The sequence below is a fragment of the Agelaius phoeniceus genome, chromosome 3, assembly GCF_051311805.1.
Source record: "Agelaius phoeniceus isolate bAgePho1 chromosome 3, bAgePho1.hap1, whole genome shotgun sequence".
NCBI classification, from domain to species: Eukaryota; Metazoa; Chordata; class Aves; order Passeriformes; family Icteridae; genus Agelaius; species Agelaius phoeniceus.
In genome coordinates, this window is record NC_135267.1 from 66,595,500 (window position 1) to 66,616,245 (window position 20,746).

The following is a 20,746-nucleotide window of genomic DNA, read 5'->3' on the forward strand; positions in this document are numbered from 1 at the left end:
AATGAACATAAATACATATATTAGCATAAAGCCTCCTGCTTACTTGTGTTTTGATTTTTTTTTTGTTGCTTGTTTGTTTTGAGCTGACTGAAAACTCATTGAATTTTGGTACAGTTTTTCTAGTGTTTATGCTAGACTTTGTGCCAAACTGACCAAATTATTTTATTCACTTGGAAGGATGTGGCCTCCTCTGTGCACAATTCAAGAATCTATCATTCCATGGTGTTTAAAATGATTAGGCAAGGATGCAACAATCCTGAAACCTCATTTAGCTACTTAGCAAGACATATTTAAGGTGGATAATATAGCTCAGAAATCTGTCTCTCTCTGGCACTTACAGAAATAAATGTTCTGTAATGAAATTCTAGAAATGAAAAGTAGACTATTAGGAGAACCTTGTAAAATGAAAGTGCACATGTGAAATTTATTTTTTCATAGCTTTGAGCATATTATTCATACATAATTCCTTTTTGAAATTTCATCTTTGAAGTGATTTGGAATCTGGCTTGCTTTTCAGGCAGTTTCTACTTGGGTTGTTGTTGCATTATAAATTTCATTATGAGCATTCAAACCAGTCATGCTGGTTTTTAAAGGATCTTAAATGTAGTGCATGGAATATGTAGTCTGGTAATACTTTACAGCTGAATAGCAGCAGCACAGACTTGTAAGAGATTTTTTTCCCTTAGTTTTTGTTTCAGAGTAATTTGAGGAAGTGTTTTATTAACAGCTCCAAATGGAAGAGCATTACATACATTCTGTATGTAGTAAAAATGGGCTCAATTACTAAGCTGTTAGGACATCTATACAATGTGTTGCACCAGGCCTGCATGCTTCAATTATATCCATGCAGAAAACTGTATGAATGAAGTATCTGTCAGCCATGTTCTAATTACAAGGGGATGTTTTCATTCTTACTGTAACTAGTTATTATTTTTTAGCTGTTTTGACTTCATGTACTTGTGAGTAATTTCATTAGTGTTTTGTATTTTGGTAACTATGTATCTTGTGAGAAAAATACTTTTTTTTGTGTCACGCATCACTTGAGGTGTTATTGATCTACTTGAACCAGTTATTGCTTGGTAGAAACACCACATATATTCTAACACATTAAATTTGTGTTTGTGTGTCTTTTGAATGAGACAACCTGCTGAGAAGATACACTGCTGACGAACAGAGGGAAATGTCAGTTCAGAGTTTTAGCTGTTTATTTACAGCATAGTTGAATTGCTGCAAGGTAAAAACTTCCCGAGCTATGTTACTGGTGGAAACAACTGGTGGTGTGACTTAGACATTTGTGAACTTGGCAGGCCTTGACTGACAGAAGGCCAGCTCCTCTTATAGCTCTTCTTTGAGCCTCTGGAAATTCCCCCATGGAAAGCTACTCAGTCTCAACTCTATAGGCATTTTTTAGATGGGAATTGACTCAATATTTTTGTCATTGGGAAATTACTTTAACTATTTTCTTCTTCAGGATTTTCTGTCATTTAGTGACAATGCACCTATAGGCTTCTTATTAATTTCCCCCCCCCTCTTTAAATTGAGCTGGCCTTTTGAGAATAGAGAGCTGGATAACTCTGATTCTCTCAAAAATGTTGACTCATTTTTATAAAAGGTCGGACAGTTCTGACAGTAAGCTGTTGAAAAGCTACCTGCTGAGTCAGAACAAAGCTTAGATTAATTTTCACCTGGGGCAGTAACAAAATTGCTTAGTAATCCAGGGCCAGAGAATGTGCATACCACAGTACAGGACTTATAGGCAAAATCCTGTTTGCTGCAGTTATTCCAATTGGCTGTTTTCATTCTGAAATGCCAGTGAGGTGCTGCCTCCTGCCTGGGATTCCACATGGGGCTAGATTGAACAAATTTTGGCATGTGGTTGAAAATGGCAAGCAGATACTCCATCCAAACATTAATTCCCTTTTAACTCTTCCTAGATGGTGTCTCTGTTCTGGCAACAGGCTGAAAGCTGCTATTTTTATATATTTGTGTGGGTAAATATATTAAAAAATGTAAAAATGCAAGCCAAACACAAGCCCATGCTAATATGTTTTTTATATATATACACACATATTTATAAATACTAGCTTATATAATTCCTATATATAGAGTGTGTTTTTAATTTAATATGTAATGTATGGCTATTGTATTTGCTATACTGTGTTTTCTATATATAGTAGATATCAGTGTGTGTGTATTTGTAGATTAAATAGTAGATATGTCTAAAGCTTAAAAATGCAAAATACTAAATTTGGGTGGTTTATATATTCTAAATACTATGGATTATTCTTGGTATGATAACATATAATTTAAATGCTACCAATTCTACCACCCCACCCACCCAAACAAATTAGGTGCTTAAGTGTATAAAAAGAATTTCTGAAAATGGGATTGAGTTTGTAAAATTTTTGGAAGGTTGTAATTGCATATTTATTATTATATTCTATATACTTGTATGTTATATATAATATTTTTAGAGGAAAAACAATGCTATCTGTTGAAGAGTTTTTTAACTCTTGGAAAGTTGTTCACATCTCCTATGATTTGGGTTCAAGTGCATTTCCTTACTTAGTATTTTGTTCCCTTTCTCTTTGCCATGGTCCCAGAGACAGAAAGGCAGCCGAGCCGGGAGTACATGGAGTCCCTGCAGCGGCTGAAGGACGTGCTGAGCGAGCTGGAGGGCAAGCAGCACTGCATTGCCAGTGGCCTGAGCGAGCCCAGCAAGGTGGAGAGCGCCCTGCAGCAGGCCAAGGTAACTCTCCCCTTTGCACTGAGGAAGGAGGTTACCCCACTGCTGTCACCCTCTGTTCTCCTGCCTTGCTCTCAGTTGGGTAGCTAACACTGCTCAGACGGGTGTCAGGGATGTGGGTGTGCAATTCACTTTTGGAGGTGGCTTGCTGAGTTATCAGGTTGCTGAGGGACATGTCCAGGCGAGGGCTGGGTATCTCTGAGCCTGCAAGACTTCACAGCATCTCATGCTGCCTGTGACAGGAGATGGGGCTGAGAGCTGGGGCTGCTCAGCCAGGGGAAAAGGACCTAAAAGGCCCTCTCTGGTCTGCATGTTCTTCCTGTGCTCAGGAGTTGCAAAACAATTGTTAGGGCTCCAAGAGCATCTCCCTTCTAGAGGCTGGGCTGGATCTGTTTGGTGACCTGATCCAAGGTCTGCTCCTCTGTTGCTGAGTGCATTTGTAAGGAAAACGAGGAGCTGGGAGCTGCACCTGCCTGAGCCACACCACAGTCGTGCCTGTGCCTGGCCTGATTCTGTCCTGGGGCAGGGTGACCTCCTCTGACCCTGCTTCTGCCCTTCTGAAGGGCCTGTGGTTTGCAGGCTTTCCACCCTCCCCTCCAAGCACTGGGTAAGTATATTCACCCAGGTGTGAGGGCTCTGCTGGCTTTAAACTGTCTGAGCGTCAGCTGGTTAACAAACCCATCCTGCTCAGGTGTTTGGAGAGAGTAACTGTACTTCTCTGACCTCCAGACTGCCTATCAAAGGGAAGCCATGCTTATAAAGTAGACAAAAATTTATAGATGACAGCACCTTTGCAAATACCAGGTCCTGAGGCAGGGATGTACCTCTCTCCAGGGAGAGAATTCTGCATCTCCAGTATTTTCCCCCCTTTTTTTTGTTTGTTTGTTTGAAAAAAAATCAAATTCTTCCCTGCCTGCTCTACCACCTTACACATTCAGAAGCATGTGTTTTTCCCTGTGTGGTGGCCTAATAAGGCTGCAGGAGCTGGAGGAGCTCTGGATCTCTGGTTGCTGGGTGCAATATCCTTCTCTATTCAGCAGAGCGATGATTTTTGGAAGTCCAGTAAACAGAGTTGTTAGTGCTTTGTGGTTTTTTTGAACTAAGAGATTAAAACAAGCTTTGATTCTTTGGCTGTCTCTTTAGTGTTGCTTCTGTATTGTTTAAACATGGTGGAGGTTTTCTGGTCCATATGCTACATGAATTGAAATGGCATTTAGCCTTTGGAGGCTTGTCTTTTCCTGCCTCTGCCCAGTTTTCTTCAGAGACTAATTACCCTGAAAGGACACACTATGCTAGTGTAGGTGCACTAACGTTAGAGTATGACAGGAGAGGGGAACAAACTGTATATGAGGAGCTGCTTGTGGACCTGGGGTTTGTTCAGCTCTCTCTGCCCTGTAGCAGCACTGCTGAGTGCTTCATCTGTGGTCTCCTGCACAGAATGCTCTTGTTTTCTGAAACATACATTCCTCTTCCCAGTCTCATTGCTACCTCTCTACCTGTCTTAGAGGAATTGCTACATTTTCCAGGAAAAGAAACCACGATAAATGTAAAATAGATTTGAGAACATGAACATTTTTAAAAAAATCTTCCTCAGTAAAAATACAGCAAAATATGTATGCACACATCCTGCTTGTACATATTAAGTATATATACTAGAAAATTAAATCCATTAAATTAATAATCATTTAATGCATTCATTGTGCATTTCTCTTAAGCAAATTTGAAGCACTGTAATCAGAATGATGAGTTCAATGAAGTGGCAGCATTTTTCATGTTTTGGCTTATACCTTCAGCTGTTATTTTTCATATTAGTAAATTAGTTCTTTCAAATCAAGTGACTCTTTATATCACCAATGTCATAGTGAATATACTCAGAATGCATCTTCCCTGTATCCCGTCTGGGAAAGTAGTTTTCAAAACTTGAGTATCCAGAGCTTTTTTTTGCAACTAAGAAATTATATTTCACTTTCACAGAACACTCTCAGCTGGTTTGTATATGCTTTTAAAAAGCAAACTTGTGGGGATATGAACATACTGAGGCCCTAGTCTGTCTGCATTGCAGTTTGCTCTGAGAGTGCAGTGTGGCACAGCTGTTGCTTTGTTGACTCGAGTGCCAGTACGGCATGGCACATGGGAGGCGTAGATGCCTGTGCATGTTGAGCTTGTGGCCAAGCTCTCCTACCCCTTCTGTAGTCTCTGCTGCTGCACCAGTACAGCAGCTGAAGGTTTTGCTGTTTAAAAGGTTGTTTGGACATCTCTGCTGCAATAACTGCTGTAACTGGAGTATCACTCTTCATTGAGTCTGCACAAGTATCACTCTTGACCATCTGCACAATGAAACTTTTAATGCACTTGGATTTATATGTAAGTGTGTACCTATTGTATGACTAATACTGGAAGGAGGCCTTTTTTCCTTTTGTTATAGACAGTTTGTGAGACACTGGAAGCCCAGAAGCCCAGGGTAGATAAACTCGCTGAAGAAACAAAGGCTTTGGAGAAGCATGCATCTTCGGATATAAAAAACACCTACATGCAAGAGTTCAAGGATGTGCAGGGACGCTGGGACAAGTTAAAGGTCAAGATTTCCAAAGATGTTAAACTACTGGAGGAAATTATGCCCAAGTTGAGAATGTTTGAGGTAAAATGAAAGGATTTTTTTTTTTTTTCGCTTGCATAACTCAGTTGCTTTATAGACCTTTCTTTCTCTGTGTTCCTGCAGGAGTCCAGATGAAACTGATTGAGAAGGGGAATTTTGATGATCCACTAGTCTGGCAGAGGCTGAAAGCATATATAGTATATTTGTAGCAGCATAGAAGTGGAATTCTAATGTGCCCAGGATATTATTTTGCCTTCTAACAGAAATACTTTTCACTTAAAATTAGCGTCCCTCTCTTTTTATAAGCAAAGGTTTTGCTAAGGTCAAGGGCATGCCAGCTGTGCTGTTAATCCCAGTAGGGGCTGATGATCTTCAGTGTGATTGGTGTCAGATGCCCACTAGTCTTAAAGTGTAATTCCATGCCTGCTACAGAAAATTTGCTCCTTCAAGTAAGGTTTTGGTGAACAGTCATGAAGAATTATTACAAGGAAGTTAGAAAAGTGAGTAAGGAAAATGCTTGGGTGTAGTGACTTTTCCACTTCCAACCATGGCCTCTGAAATGACAGGAAGGACAGTTAAAAAATTAAGGTTACTCAGCCCTCCTACCTATTTTATAAATATATACACATGCCTATAAAATTCTGCAAGACAGAAAATCCCACTGTTCTGAGAACAGAATTATGTCCTGAGCAAGATGCTAGAAACTTTCCTGTTACCTTAAAAGGAAGTACAGAAGCCAAAAAGAAATTATAGCAGAAGAAACAATGGAAGCAATTATTCTATAGTTGCTTTATTAATATTAAACCATTATTATAATTATTAAGTAACTGAAAATGAAAGAAATACCTACTGGTGCTATCTGTTGAAATATGGGGCTTACATTGTGTTGTCTTATGAACTGTATTTTTGAGTATGCAATTTCTCTGTTTTCTAAATGGTTTGTAAAACTGTTAGTGGATGGACTGTTGTGTCATATTCCCTGATTTTTTCCTTTGGTACTTATCTAGATGGAGATTTTTGTAGTCTAATACTGTATAAATTAAAAATGATAGTCTGGAACAAGTTGAATAAAAATGCTGTGGACAACACTGGGCACACCAGGATATAACTTGTACTGCAGGAAAGATTGGTATGGCAGCCTTGGTGTATGGTCCTGGTGCAGACTCCAAGCACAAGATTAGTTTGGAGAATGGCTAGGCAGGATCTCCTTGGCTAAGAAGGAGTTGAAGCACCTGGCTATTAAAGGGGAAAAAAGTTTACATGGCGGAGAAAAAAAAAGTTCATGTCAGTGCTTGGGCGACATGTGGTTTATGTTCAACTACACACAAGTATTACTTTATTTTTAATGTTTCTTTTTTTTTCTCCCTAAAGCACCTTTAAAAATTGACATTTCCCAAAACAACATTCCTCACATTTAGGTTTTTGAAAAGAAACAGTGTAAATATTTTCATTTTAACAGTGAGCAGACAGGTGAACAGTGACTAAGATACCTTTGTTAGCCTGATGAGCATGTAAGTGGCAGATCTGCCTGTGAGTCCTGCTATTAGGTGGTTCTTCTGTTATTTGTGCTGTGATAGAGGCTCCCCCAAGCTGACAGTGCATGCATTAGTGACTGGGAGTAATGTTTTACTGGTAGACTGTAATACTCATGTGATGGGAGGAATAGACAAGGCTCATTTTATCAGTTTTGCATCTTGTTTTTCCTTGAAAAAGTTTTCTTTATCTTGTATTCTGTTATCATACCTCTAGTAATGTATGGCTTGCTGTGTCTTTGATTATGTATCACTCTCAGATCTTTTAAATCTGCTGCATGGCTGTACATCATGTGGTTTTTCTAGGAGCGAACAAGTTAAGACTCAGCACATTTGACCTTTGTTTGTGCCTGGAATAAATGTCAAAAACTGATCCTGAAGAAGTGAAGGTCTATAAGGAAGACCTTATAGCAGCATTCCAGTACCTAAAGGGAACCTTTGAGAGATGGAGAACATGTAACATGGGCTTGTGGGGACAGGACAAGGGATAATGGGCTCTTAACTGAAAGAGGGTAGGTTTACATTAGACTTTAGGGAGAAATTCTTTACTGTGAGGGCAGTGAGACACTTGAACTTGTTGTCCAGAGAAGCTGTGGGTGCTTCATTCATGGAAGTGTTCAAGGCCCATTTGGATGGCGTCTAGTGGAAGATGACCCTACCCATGGCTGGTGGGTTGGAACTGAATGATCTTTAAGGTCTATTCCAACCCAGACCATTCTATGACGAGGATGTTCATGTCTAAAAATTGTGAACTCTTGTACCTCAACAGCCTACACTGGTTATTTGACCACTGATAATTATTTACCTGTGCAATGTAGGAACATTTACTTAATTAAACTTTGTAGGCTTGGTTTGTGATTCAGCAAGTTATTTAAATGTGTGTCTAACTTTGAGTAACCCCACTTAATTATCTTCAGCTATTTATGTAAATAAATATTTAAATATGTAAAAAATGCTAAATTAGTTGTGTGCTATAGTGCCTTGTCAAAAAGGCAGCCTTTATAAATACGTATTTTTTTACATTAAGCTATGGTTCATTGTTAAGCATCATAGGGTCTGTTTTTTAGAAAATTATTTTCAGGCTAATCATCTGCAGGAAATTCCATCAAAATGGAAAAGGAATGAAGAAAATGTCATGACTTTGACCTCTAATGGTAGCAGTGATCTAAAAATAAACATGGACTTAGTCTAATGGGTTTTCATTAATGCAGACATTTTTTGAGAAACAGTGTGTAACATATTGATTTTGAAAACACTGTTAGTGTAAGGTTTTTAAGAAAATGAAGTGTATGCTTTCCTCCTCTGTGACATGCGGAGTAGAAGGTGAAGCTGATGAGCTGTTCTGTGATGATGATTGTGTCAGGATAGATGACATCTATTAAAAACACCAACCAAATAGTCCAAAAATATTGAGTAAAAGTCCAGCTATATTAATAAAAAATGTCAGCCATATAAGTTGGTTGAACCAGGGGAAATAAGATCCCTCTTTGTATTGGTTTTGTTTGTAAGGATGATTTCGAACATCCATGACTGCATGGGAAGGAGATGGCAATGCCTCTGTCTCCTTTCTTCTCTTCCTCCCTTCCTACCTCATTGCAGGGTACAAGGAATTGCCAATTGTTAGATCACATAATTCTGAAATTGGGTATGTTTATTTTTTTCCCCAAGACTTGCTCTAGTGAGTACAGTATTGTACTATTGGCCTCAAACAGCTAGGATTTTTTTAAATTTTAGTGGTTAGTCTGTTCCTCTGTATTTTTTTTCCTTTTATGTGTGTCTTGCTTATGCAAATGGCTTTCCCAGCATGGTTTCTACCTGAAAAGTATGTTTAGCATTATCCACTCCTCTTTTCCAGATATATATTTTTATAGGGCCCTCTCTTTTCCTTTGGCATGCAGTTTTCAAACAAGTGTGGAAACAGTCATGCATTTCTTTTATCATAGTTTTTAGGCATATTTCCAGCCTTCAGCCAGGTCCTTCATGTGAAGAGTAACCACATAATTCTTGAAACCATGCTCTCCTCCTTAACTGATCCTGTGCTTTGGTGTGAGAGATAGCCTGGAACAGTTCAGTGGCACTTAAACCATGCTCTGGTGGATGGAAGAATATCACTATTATGAATTTAATATTCATATAAATTTGAGAACAGAAATTCGGGATGCCCTTCTTCCCCCCAAAAAGCCCAACAAAACAAACCCAAAAATTAAACAAAAGTTGGTCTGAGTCAAAACTAAGACTATGCCAGCAGCTTGTAGAGCACCCTTTGCAAGCTGCTAGAAGTTGAAATGCAACAGCCATACATTCTTCATCGCAGCAATGTATCAATGTTCTTTACTATATTTGATTTAGACTGACTCTAAAGTTGTTCAGAAGTGGATGGATGGAGTGAAAGACTTCTTGATGACAGAAAAGTCTGTTCAAGGGGATACTGAAGGACTTCAAAGGCAACTTGACCAGTGCACAGTGAGTTTTGCTCTTATAAGGAATCTTTTGAAATAACAAGTAGCATCTCTTCTTTATTATTTTGCTTTTATTAAGTACTGTTCATAGCACATTAAGCCCACCAGAAAAAAATGTTTTATATTTCTTCAGGGCATGTTTGAGTTGGTTTCTTTTTTTTGCAGCTATAATATTTTGTGCTTTTTTTAAGGTCTTCACTGTAGTTATAAATACCTATCTACAAGTTGGCATTATTTCCTCTATAAAAGGCTGATATATTTTTCCCAATTTTTTGTGATTAGGGAATTGAATCTGTGGGTGAAAAGTGCCTTCTGCATTAAATTTCCAAGTGTAGCTTAAAAGTAAGAAGCAAATAACTGATCAAAGTCCTAGAGTTTAGAATTTTGCAAGGAAGATTCCTGGCTAGTCAGTGTCACATAATGATCACATTTAGGTAGAATTTTGTCTTATAGTAAGTAATTACAGTGTACCTTCAAATGCTTTTTTCCAGGAGAAGACTATAAATTGAGGTACACCAGAAATAGAATATTTAGTGCATGTAATCTTCAAACTTGTATTGTTTTGATGTCGACAGTTGACATATGAAAAAGTTTATGCTGTGTATGGCAAGCTGTACTTTGTTCTTTAGTTGCATAGTTCTGATATTTTGAATCACTGAAGGATTATTTTAAGCAGTCTGGTATTGATCTGATCACAGCATTGATCTGCTCCAAAAACTTTTTCTCGAATGATTAAAAGTCTCAAAATTATTGATACTGTTATAAATTAATGTAAAATCTTGCTGAAGAACAACATTCCTTTTCTCTGATGCGTGTTTAGATGTTTATCAATGAAATGGAGACAATTGAACCATCACTGAAAGAGATGAAAGAAGTAGAGGCTGCTTTAAGAGCTCAGCCTATTGCGAGCATAAATACTTGGACAAAGTCTAGGCTAGTAGACTGCCAGACTCAGTGGGAGAAGCTGAGCAAACAGGTGAGTTCTCCACATGTTGCTGGTGCTTGGTTGTTGCTGCAGCTGCGTGGTTGTGTGGCATTGTGAGGATTGTTGAGAGGTGAAGCAGTGAATCAGTGGAATGGGAATGTTTTACTTGTTTCACTGTCAAAGGGCTGAAGCCCAACTTGAATGCATGTGTTTCTTGGTACCTGACTGGAAAGAGCAAAATAAACTCTATAATTGTTTGTAATTAAAAATTAATTTGTTCACTTGGCTTTATGCTAATCTTTCTAGAGAGTGGGAGGAAGATCTGACCTTTTTTTCTTGTTTCGGAAGACTGGAATATTATGCTGTCCCTGTATAATTTTTATTGGTTTCCAAGCAGCTTTGAAAAATAAAAAGCTATAAATAGACTACCACTCCAATTTGGTGTATTTGGTTGTTTCTTTTGGGTGGAAGCTTTCTGCTGTCAGTAGAAACATTTATTTTGTTGCAATTGCTGATGAAAATCTGTGTTAGAGAGCCTTGCTGTTGATATAGAATCCAGAGTATCTGGGTTGTGGAAAGAAGTGAGGCCTGAAGAGTGTTTTATTGCTCAGGATAATGATATATCTAACTATATTATACTTGTAATAGAAGAAGATTTTATTCTGTCTGACTTTTTCCAAGGATTGTTACCAGTTTATGTTCAATGAAGGAGGAAAAAAAGGTCATATTTCTCCTTCCCTCACTTTTAGATTTTGTTGATCTGCTAAAAAGGGTTCATAAGTTTGTGTGTGCATGTGAAAGTGCTCTGTTAATTAAAAAGGCCTGAAAATGTTTTGGTACTAAAATATTTTAACAAAGACTTGTGTTTTTTCACATGTACAAGGACATTTAAGTAACAAAACTGCTATTTCTGTCTCTACCTTGGATTCTAGATCATTAGTCAGAAAAATCGCCTGTCTGAAAGTCAGGAAAAAGCTGTAAATCTGAAGAAGGATTTGGCAGAGATGCAAGAATGGATGACCCAAGCTGAAGAAGAATATTTGGAGAAAGATTTTGAATACAAGTCCCCTGAAGAGCTAGAGAATGCAGTAGAGGAAATGAAGGTCAGCAATGCCAGCTCATTGTAGAGTCCTGATTAAAGAGAAACAGAACCTTAAAGCTTTGGGGGTTGACCTTTTATGGAATTATATTTGTGGAAAGAAGCTCAGGTCATGACAAGATTAGTGGTATTTTTCATCTTTGCTGTGTGGAATTTTTGATTTTTAAAGCATAAACTATAAAACCAGATGTTCTTTTTGGCCATGAGGGATGGGGAGTTCATAATAAATAACAGCTTGCTCAGCTGTTGAGACAGGCATTTTTATGTATAGCATATTAAACATTAGGAATATGGGAAAACTTTGCAGGAGACAAATTTTGATAAAGGTATAGTGTCATATTGTATTTCTATCTAAATTAGTGGTTGTAAAAACATTCTTCTGCTTCTATCACTTGGATCTCAGTTTCTTGTCCCCTAAATATTCTAACTCCACATTTAGAAAATCACTTTAAAACAGGTGTGTTGTAATGTGTTCATCATCTATTGCAAACAGAGATTTTTTTTTTTTAATATCATTAGTTGGAAGAGTTCCACAAAGATCAATGAGTGATACTGGTTGCTGCCTCTCATTTTTGAGTTGGGTGACCAAGTAAATGGAGAGGAAGGAGATATTTTTGTCTCATTATAATATTGTCAGTTGAACAGATAATTTTCTTGGATACATATACAGAGTAAATAATTCCCTGCTTTTTAATCTAAGAGTTCAGTCATGGCTTCATAAATGGTTTTATTTGTGTACACTTTGTAAGCGAGTATCCACTATACTGTTACTTGATGGACAATTAAAAAAAATAATTCTCCCTTACAAGTGCTTTAATGAAGCCATTTGAAGTTTTGAATTGTCCCTTTTGAAGGGGTTTTGAAGCAGTCCTTAACAAGAGTTTTAATATATTCATGTCCTTTGAAGCCACTTAAGATCACATAGTCTGACAGCTGGCTGAACACAAGCCAAGGAAAGAAAGAGCCTTCTTTTCATTGGCAATTCTGTGAGACTTTTAGCACATTTGCCTTTGTCAAATCCAGATTATATTGTGTATATTATGACAGTTATGTCAGTGAGCCTGTAAGCTTATTGTAACACTTAAAATTCCCTTCCATTTGCAGTAACAACATTATCCTGGGACTACTTGTAGGACTGGGATTTGGCTCACTTTTGCATATGCTCTCATTTGAACAGAGAGTGGAACTCCTGCTGACAGGAGGAATAAGTTTAAGGAGGAATAAGTTTAAGATAAGGCTGGGTGGTTTTTGAAAATCCTGCCATAAAATATATTTCCAAAATTTTATATTCTTTGCCATTCTATGAACTGACTTTTTTATTGCCTTATATCTAGAAGACATCTTGAAATATATATACAAAAATTGTGCTAAATTCTACTATATAGTGCAATGCCTTATTTATCAGAGGTATTTCAATTTCATAAAATTGTTCTTGAAACCTGAAAAGAAAGATACGGAGCAGTCTCAGTTTCTGGAGCCTTTTATTTGTCTCAGCGGGGAGACTCAGACTGGTCTGCCTGATCTGTCTTCCAGCTATCCTTCCTCAGTTCTGGCTAAGGCAAAATTTGACAAGTGACAATACAGTTTCTCCAGACCTGTGCGTTGGGAGTTGTACTGTACTTACCCTGTAAATGTGTTGCCAGGCTCCTCTGAGTGTAGTTAGATTGAAGGAATTCTTCTAGCTGTCCTTTGTGTGTGTTCCTTGAGCATACCCAACAGCTGTGGGGGAGGTCCCAGCTTTGTAATTGCACATGTCCTGGGTAATTACATCATCTTTCCTGGATAAGTTTGGGAGATAGTTACTGAGCTCTGAGACACATCATTTCTGTAAATTCACCCTACCTTTTTCTTCCTGATATATTTGTTTTTTAGCAAACGTCTATTTTATTTTTCTGGTAAATTTGTTTCTCGTATTTGCGTGATAGAAGTAGCACTGAACTTGATCTTTTTCTTTTTTTTTGCTTTTAGTAATGAGTTTTCTTAATGAACAAACCATGAATGATAAATATATCTGTATGCTTAATAAAACAGGATCTTTCACTACTTGCTAACATGACCTGAATTCCATGCAAGTTAGTGCTGTATTTTGTTACGTCCAGGCCCAAGAAATACATTGGCAGCGAGACCTCCAATGTGAAACTGCTTATCTGTGATTTGAGTGGTGAGTAGCTGAGTGTAAGGCAATTGAAGGTTGATAGTGTAACATGTTTTTTTTGACAGAGAGCGAAGGAGGATGTGTTGCAGAAGGAGGTGAGGGTGAAGATTCTCAAGGACAACATCAAGATGTTGGCCACCAAAGTGCCATCCAGTGGTCAGGACCTGGCGACTGAGTTGAATGTTGTGCTGGAGAACTACCAGCTACTGTGCAATCGTATCCGGGGGAAATGCCACACTTTGGAGGCAAGAATGATAGCTCTCTGCTTAGAAATATCTGTTCAATTCCTTTATTGATGTTCTGGATGAGGTTATAAAGTCTACCCTTAGTAAATTTGTGGATGACACCAAGCTGGGTGGGAGTACTGATCTGCTGGAGGGTAGGAAGGCTCTGCAGAGGAATCTGGACAGGCTGATTTGATGGGCTGAAGCCAAAGGTATGAGATTCAACAAGACCAAGTGCCAGGTGCTTCACTTGGGTCACAACAACCCCATGTAGTGCTACAGCCTGGGGAAAGAATGGCTGGAAGATGTTCAATGAAAAAAGGGCCCAAGGATGCTGACACACACCCAGGGAATGTGGGCCAGCAGTGTGCCCTGGTGGCTCAGAATGGCATTTTGGCATATGTTAGAAGTAGTGTGGCCAGCAGGGCTGGGGAAGTGATTGTCCCTCTGTATGTACTTGCTGCTGGTGGGGCACACCTTGAGTGCTTTGTCCAGTTCTAGGCCTCTCACTAAAACGGGGGCATTGGGGTGCTGAGAAGGGCAGCAAAGCACGTTAGGAGGTTTGGAGCACAAGGGCTACAAGGAGCTCCTGAGGGATGGGCTGTTTAGTGTGGAGAAAAGGAGGCTGAGGGGTGGCCTTATTGCTCTCTACAACTGCTTAAAAGGAGAGTGTAGCCAGAAGAAGAGGTTTGGCCTCTTCTCTGAGGCCAGTGACAGAATGAGAGGAAATGGCTTCAAGCTGTTCCTGAGGAGGTTTATGTTGTGCATTGGGAAGAATTTCTTCACAGAAAGAATGATTAAACATTGGAATGGGCTGCCCAGAGAGGTGGTGGAGTCACTGTCCCTGAAGGTGTTTAAGGCAAGAATGGATATGGCATTTAATGACATGGTCTTGTTGACAAGGTGGTGCTTAGTCACAGATTGGAGTTGGATGATCTCTCAGATCTTTTCCAACTTGATTCTTAAAATGAAGGCAGGTGGCACAAGAAGGGAGTGGAGAAGGACACTGATAATGTCTGAATATAGTAGCTTCAGCATAAATGCATTTTACTCCTTTCCAAGATTACTTTCCTTTGAAATGATGTATTTGGAATCCATGAGACACCATCTAGCTTTGTTTTTATAATTGTATTTGGTGCCTCTGCAAATAAGTAAACTTGTCTCACAGACCTGTTACTGATCCGTGTGTCTTCCAAAAAGGCAAAAAGGAATTTACCAAAAATTAAAGGTTGAAATCCAGTAATAATTAGGACAAGAGATTATGGTCTGGGGTAGAGTGTGTGCATCCTGTCTTTCAAAGAGGATTGGATGCATTTTGTTACATTCTTGCATAGTTGTATGAACCTTGCATAGTTATATGAAGTGATAGTTTTAAGACAAGTTTAGTTAGTGACTGCTATGCTCCTTTCTCTGTATCTTCCTGATAGAGCTGCATGTTTTTCTATCTATAACATACTGTACTGTGACATGTTTCTTAATATTTTCTATTTGTCTCTTTTAGGTGATTTCTCAGACACATGTCTTTAAGTTGTTCATAGGGTATATGAGCTATGCCTGGAATTCTAGGCTAATTCTTTTCTTTTCTGTTGCTCCTAGGAAGTGTGGTCTTGTTGGATTGAGCTGCTTCAGTATCTTGATTTAGAAACAGCTTGGCTAAACAATCTGGAAGAAAGAGTGCAAATGACTGGAAATCTGCCTGATAAATTGGATGCTGTCAATGATGCTCTTGAGGTATTATAATGGTTCTATCAGATAAGTAATTTTACAGATAGATCTGTTTAAAAAAAAAAAATTCTGCACTTCAGTAGCACACTGAAATGTGCTGAATATTCTGATTCTTCACATTAAATTGACATATTAATCTGAATTGAAAATGGAGATCTGTAAGATTCTCCACCAAAAGTGGACTTTTACTGTATGTGATAGTGCCATACTTGGTACTGTGATAAAATTGTGTGCTCTCTCCTGGCCTGTGTAAATTGGTTAATTCCTTCCAGGGCTATAGTGGTATGAAATTATGAGAATAGGCAAAAAGTGCTGTGAAGTTTGATAATCTAAAGTAAAATCACCTTGGTGCCATTATGAATTAAGCCATAACTGATTTATGCTTTTAGAGCACTCTCAAGACAGTTGAAGTGTTAAACTTCTGTATACAACCAGGTTTCCAGGTCTGAAAATGCAGTAGTATTCAGTGTCTTGACCTTTAAAACTTTTTCTGATTAGTCCCTGGAATCAGTCCTGCGTCACCCAGCTGATAACCGAACCCAGATTCGGGAACTTGGGCAGACATTGATTGATGGAGGGATTCTTGATGACATCATCAGTGAAAAACTGGAAGCTTTCAATGCCCGCTATGAGGAGTTGAGTCACTTGGTAAGAATTTGGGGTGAGGGTTGAAGTAGACTGGATTTTTCAGCTCAAGTCTGAAATGATTCTTGTAAGCTGAATTCAAAGATACCAGACTGCAATACAGGAAAAGAATAAATAGCATCAGTAGTGTCAGCTGTTTTCAATTTGTAAAAATGTCCAAAGAGCAAGATGTTTTTTCTGTTTTTCATTACATGAGCGAAGTTTTTTTGCAAGCTTGCACTGCAGGGATGCCCTTTTATTTTTAAAATAATTTTGACAAAAAGGCAATTCCAAAATCAAGGAACAGCTCAATATTAACAACTTAATATCGCCTTGCTACTGCCATAAATACTGGTGATTTTCTCACTAACTGTAAAAATGAGGAGTGTAAGTGACATTTTCACTCTCAGAAATAGCTAGGAAGAAGTCATGCTGAAACGAAGAACAGAAGGAAAACATTCTTCTCATTACTCATCCATTAGGTTGTCCTCTTCCTCTTGTCCTGCTTCAGTCTAGTCTTTCATAGATTTAATAAGTAGAGGAAGACTAGCTGTATTTCAGGTAGCACAGGTTTGTAATTTGTGTTCTGTATCCTGGTAATACAGGCCCCTGCCAAATTGTAGGATGGGAGTTTTCTGTCACTGGTGAAAAAATGTAATCATAGAGGGTATTTGAGTTCAGCTTCATTACAATGAGCAAATGAATGCAGTGCCCTCAGTTGGGGGCTATGTGCTGGCATTTAAGTTAGCATTGACTGGTGTTTTTCCTGTTACAACAGGTTTGGCCAATAAAAACCTGTTTGCTTTGGCAGCTGCAGCACTGGCACACTGGGCTTTTGACAGCTCTCCACAACTGTGTGTGTATGCACATGCACAGGTCTGTGCATGCACGTACTGATAGTGGGGAATTTGTGCTCCTGTGCAGGTAGTGACATTTCAGATGCTGTTGAAGGAAGAAGCAATAAAGGGAAAAAACTGAACTTCTGTTTTGACAGTATAACCAAATGAGTTTATTGTTTTGAAAGGAAATGTGAATATTGACAGTGTGAATATCAAACAACAGTGATCTGTGGTCTATTGCGAAGTTCCTGTTTCCCATTGAAACTGGTGTGGTTTTAACAGAATACTTCCTTCCTGAGGTAGTAGGAGAGGTGTGTTTTTGCTGTCTCACATGTATCTAGCAGCAGAACTCTTTCTCTTCCACTGCTTGTCAGTTACTGGTTCAGAAGCCACAGAAAGCTCCAAAATTTGCTGCTTTCTAGGATTCTTTTTAGCCAGTCTCCAGGCGTAGGATCTTTTCTGATCTCTCCTCCTTGTTTTGAGGAAGTCTTCTATGATTTGTGTTGAATTATTGCTGCATTTTGTCTCACCTTTCTGTCCTGCTCAGGCGGTGAGCCGACAGATCGCCCTGGAACAACAGCTTCAGACCATGCGAGAAACTGACCACATGCTGCAGGTCTTGCAGGAAAGTTTAGGAGATCTGGATAGACAGCTGACATCTTACCTGACTGACAGGATAGATGCCTTTCAGATGCCCCAGGAGGCACAGGTATTTCTGTATAGCCCTTCACTACAAAACTTTTGGAAATATTTGATGATAGTGCTCAGTCAGGACTTATTTATAAATTTCAGTCCTGTGCTGATGCACTAGGTGTTATCTTCTGTAATCTGGAAGGTTTTATTTTTTTTAAGGTTGTATTGAATAACAGCAGTTTTCAATTTAGCAATCTGTCACCAAAGGCAGAATACTTAAAATAAACCTGGTGGTGTTTTAGTTTTACAGAGTAGATTTTCTTCTGGTGGGTGGTAAGAAAGTTCCCTTTCCTCTCTCTGCAAGCAATTTTGAAATGTATTTCTTTCCTGCTTGTGTGATATGGCAGAAAATTCAAGCTGAGATTGCAGCTCATGAATCCACCTTAGAGGAGCTGAAGAAAAGTGCTCGCTCTTTCCCTCCTGCTTCTCCTGAATGCAGGTCTCCCCGTGGTGGAACTCAGCTGGATGCTTTGCAGGTAAAGACATGAGAGTCACCCTTACACCCTGCCGTGTCAGCCTGTAAATTGTTTAGTGCAGTCAGATGAACCTCAGAAGAAAATAGTGTGTGCTTTTATGTGCTTTCATAAGGAAACAAACAGCCCTAGATGAATTGAACAAGAAAGCTTGAATTTCACAAGTGTCATGGGATAAGTGCACAAAGTCAGCAAGTCTCTGTATGTGAGTAGAATGGGTATTTTTAAAGTGTATGATACAGAAAGACATCTCTCTTGCACCTCAGGTAGAGATTAGCATTAGGTGATGGCACCATTATTTGACAAGCCAAAATTCCATATATATTGATCTGTGGTGGCATGATGGGTTATAATCTGTGGTGTGAGATGCTTTAAAGGTTATTTTTTTGAAGTGCAGGTACTAATTTAAAACAATCTTTCAACATAATATTCATAAAACAGAGAAAGCTCCGTGAAGTATGTACAAAGTATCAGCTTTTCCAGAAACCAGCCAATTTTGAGCAGCGCATGTTAGATTGCAAGCGGGTGTTGGATGGTGTAAAAGCAGAACTTCATGTCTTGGATGTGAAGGATATTGACCCAGATGTAATCCAAACTCACTTGGAGAAGTGCATGGTATGTATCCAATGTTCATGACTCATCCTAGGGGGTGCTTCTTTTTCTTCTAGCTCTTGTTGCTTAAACTCTCTCTTGAGAAAATTTTGCTTAACGTTATCATGGAACTATTGCAGCTCATTGGAAAGTGCTAACAGAGCACTTGATAACTAAAAACCTCATATTCTTGCAGGACATAAAAGCAGTGGGCTGTCGATCATAGATATAGTGGAACAGCTGAGTTTTTATGAACTCCCTTCCCTGGTTTATCCTTATATTCTGGAGAAGCATCACAGTCATTAGTATTTGAACAAAACAAAATACTAAGATGAAGTACAGATCACAATATTAGCCTTGGAGTAAACATTGTTAAATTATTGATCTTATTAATTTTTGAAAATAAAAAACTAGAATAAAATGTTATCAGAATATTTATCAGAATAAAATATCATCGATAGTTTGGAATCTTCTTGTCAGATATTGCTATTGATTCATAAATCAGAATTGAAGTGCAATTTGAAGTTAAGGTCCTCAAAGGAAGCAGAGTCAGAAAACCTGCACTACAAATTGATCACCAATGTACATATTTGTGCTTTTAGAAACTCTATAAGACCCTCAGTGAGGTGAAATTGGAAGTTGAAACTGTCATCAAGACAGGAAGGCAAATTGTACAGAAACAGCAGACGGATAATCCTAAAGGGATGGATGAACAACTGACAGCACTGAAATTTCTTTACAATGACTTGGGGGCACAGGTAAGAAAAATAAATAAATATATGAATATTTGTCTGCATGTCATTTTTCTGCTGTTAGATGGTGTTTTAAGTTTGATTCTAAAGCTGATAATTTGTCGGTTAGTTGCTGCATCCCGGAGCAATCATTTGAGATATTAAATATTACACATCTCCCTGGAGGAGAGGTAGCTTTGAAGAAAGGAAGGTTCACAGACTTTTGATTGCCCTTGAAAATCTGACCTACCATCCATTAAAGTCTTTTAAGATTATTTATGGTCAGATTATCATGTGAGAAATATAAGTCCACCTGAGGTTTTTTGGGTGTCGTGATAGTTTTGAATTGTAGTCCATCTAAATGGTTGCTCTCAGTGTGAAATAGAAAATGCAGGCAAACCTGTATTTCCCATGAACTGCGTTAAATATTGCATAATTTTCTTATTAGTTGAATATTTATGTATCCAAGAGAAGTGTTTAAAAGTGGTTAAACCCTTACTGGGCAGATAGGACTCTCTACCTAAATTAAGGTGGAATCCCAAATGGATTTGTGTTTGTTCAGTGCTCCATGAATTAAGCTCGGGGTAAATGATCAGATTAGTCTTGGAATATCTCAGAATGGGTCCTAGGAAATTTTGCAGTTGTGAATTTGAGAATATCCAGGAAGCTGTGGATTCTAGAAGGCATGTAGATAAGAAATTAAGAAAAGGTAGAAAGGCAGAATTACTTGCCGTATAATGTTATGATTTTTATTTCTGAGCAGAGAACAGAGCACAATATTGTAAAATTGATTCTGACTATGATGCTTGGAATTCTTCTCAAGTCTGTGTTAAAATCTCACCAGACTAGTTGTGTAACTGATGTGAAATACAAATTATTTTACTGTGACAAACATCAAATTTCATATTAATGTTACTGACATGTTTTTAAGGGCAGACTAGATTTTCAGTGAATTTTTTCTTTACAATTTTCTTCTAGCAGCCCTTACAAATTACTAGGAGGAATTGAATTTTACCTATGTGAGTGACTACTCTACAGTCCTTGGAGTTTCAGCTAAAGGACCAAAATAAAGTGATAAACATCAGTTTGGTAATTGCTAGCTATAAATAAAATGGTATGCAGGTTTCTTTATCTCCTTTAGATGCATCTCAATTTAAAATTATTTGTATATATTCTCTGTTGTATAGTAAGATACAGATGCTTATAATCTTTCCTTTTAGGGTCCTTCCTTAAAGCAAAAGCAAGACAGTTTTAAGATGCAAGGATTTTATATATTTAGGATTTAGGTGGATATTTATTTTAGCTGGCTACCACTTTTGCGTTTGCTATCTTTT

General features: G+C 38.3%; 1 protein-coding gene across 1 annotated transcript in view; it reads left to right on the top strand.

The window, feature by feature from the left end:
• UTRN (utrophin) overlaps positions 1–20,746 on the top strand; it is a 307,788-nt gene that overhangs the window by 64,901 nt on the left and 222,141 nt on the right. The window contains exons 21-32 of the mRNA XM_077175513.1: positions 2,604–2,749; positions 5,172–5,384; positions 9,224–9,337; positions 10,154–10,309; positions 11,191–11,361; positions 13,578–13,757; positions 15,333–15,467; positions 15,960–16,109; positions 17,472–17,633; positions 17,965–18,093; positions 18,532–18,705; positions 19,284–19,439. Of these exons, the coding sequence (XP_077031628.1) occupies positions 2,604–2,749; positions 5,172–5,384; positions 9,224–9,337; positions 10,154–10,309; positions 11,191–11,361; positions 13,578–13,757; positions 15,333–15,467; positions 15,960–16,109; positions 17,472–17,633; positions 17,965–18,093; positions 18,532–18,705; positions 19,284–19,439 (1,886 nt within the window). The remainder of the gene's footprint in view (positions 1–2,603; positions 2,750–5,171; positions 5,385–9,223; positions 9,338–10,153; positions 10,310–11,190; positions 11,362–13,577; positions 13,758–15,332; positions 15,468–15,959; positions 16,110–17,471; positions 17,634–17,964; positions 18,094–18,531; positions 18,706–19,283; positions 19,440–20,746) is intronic.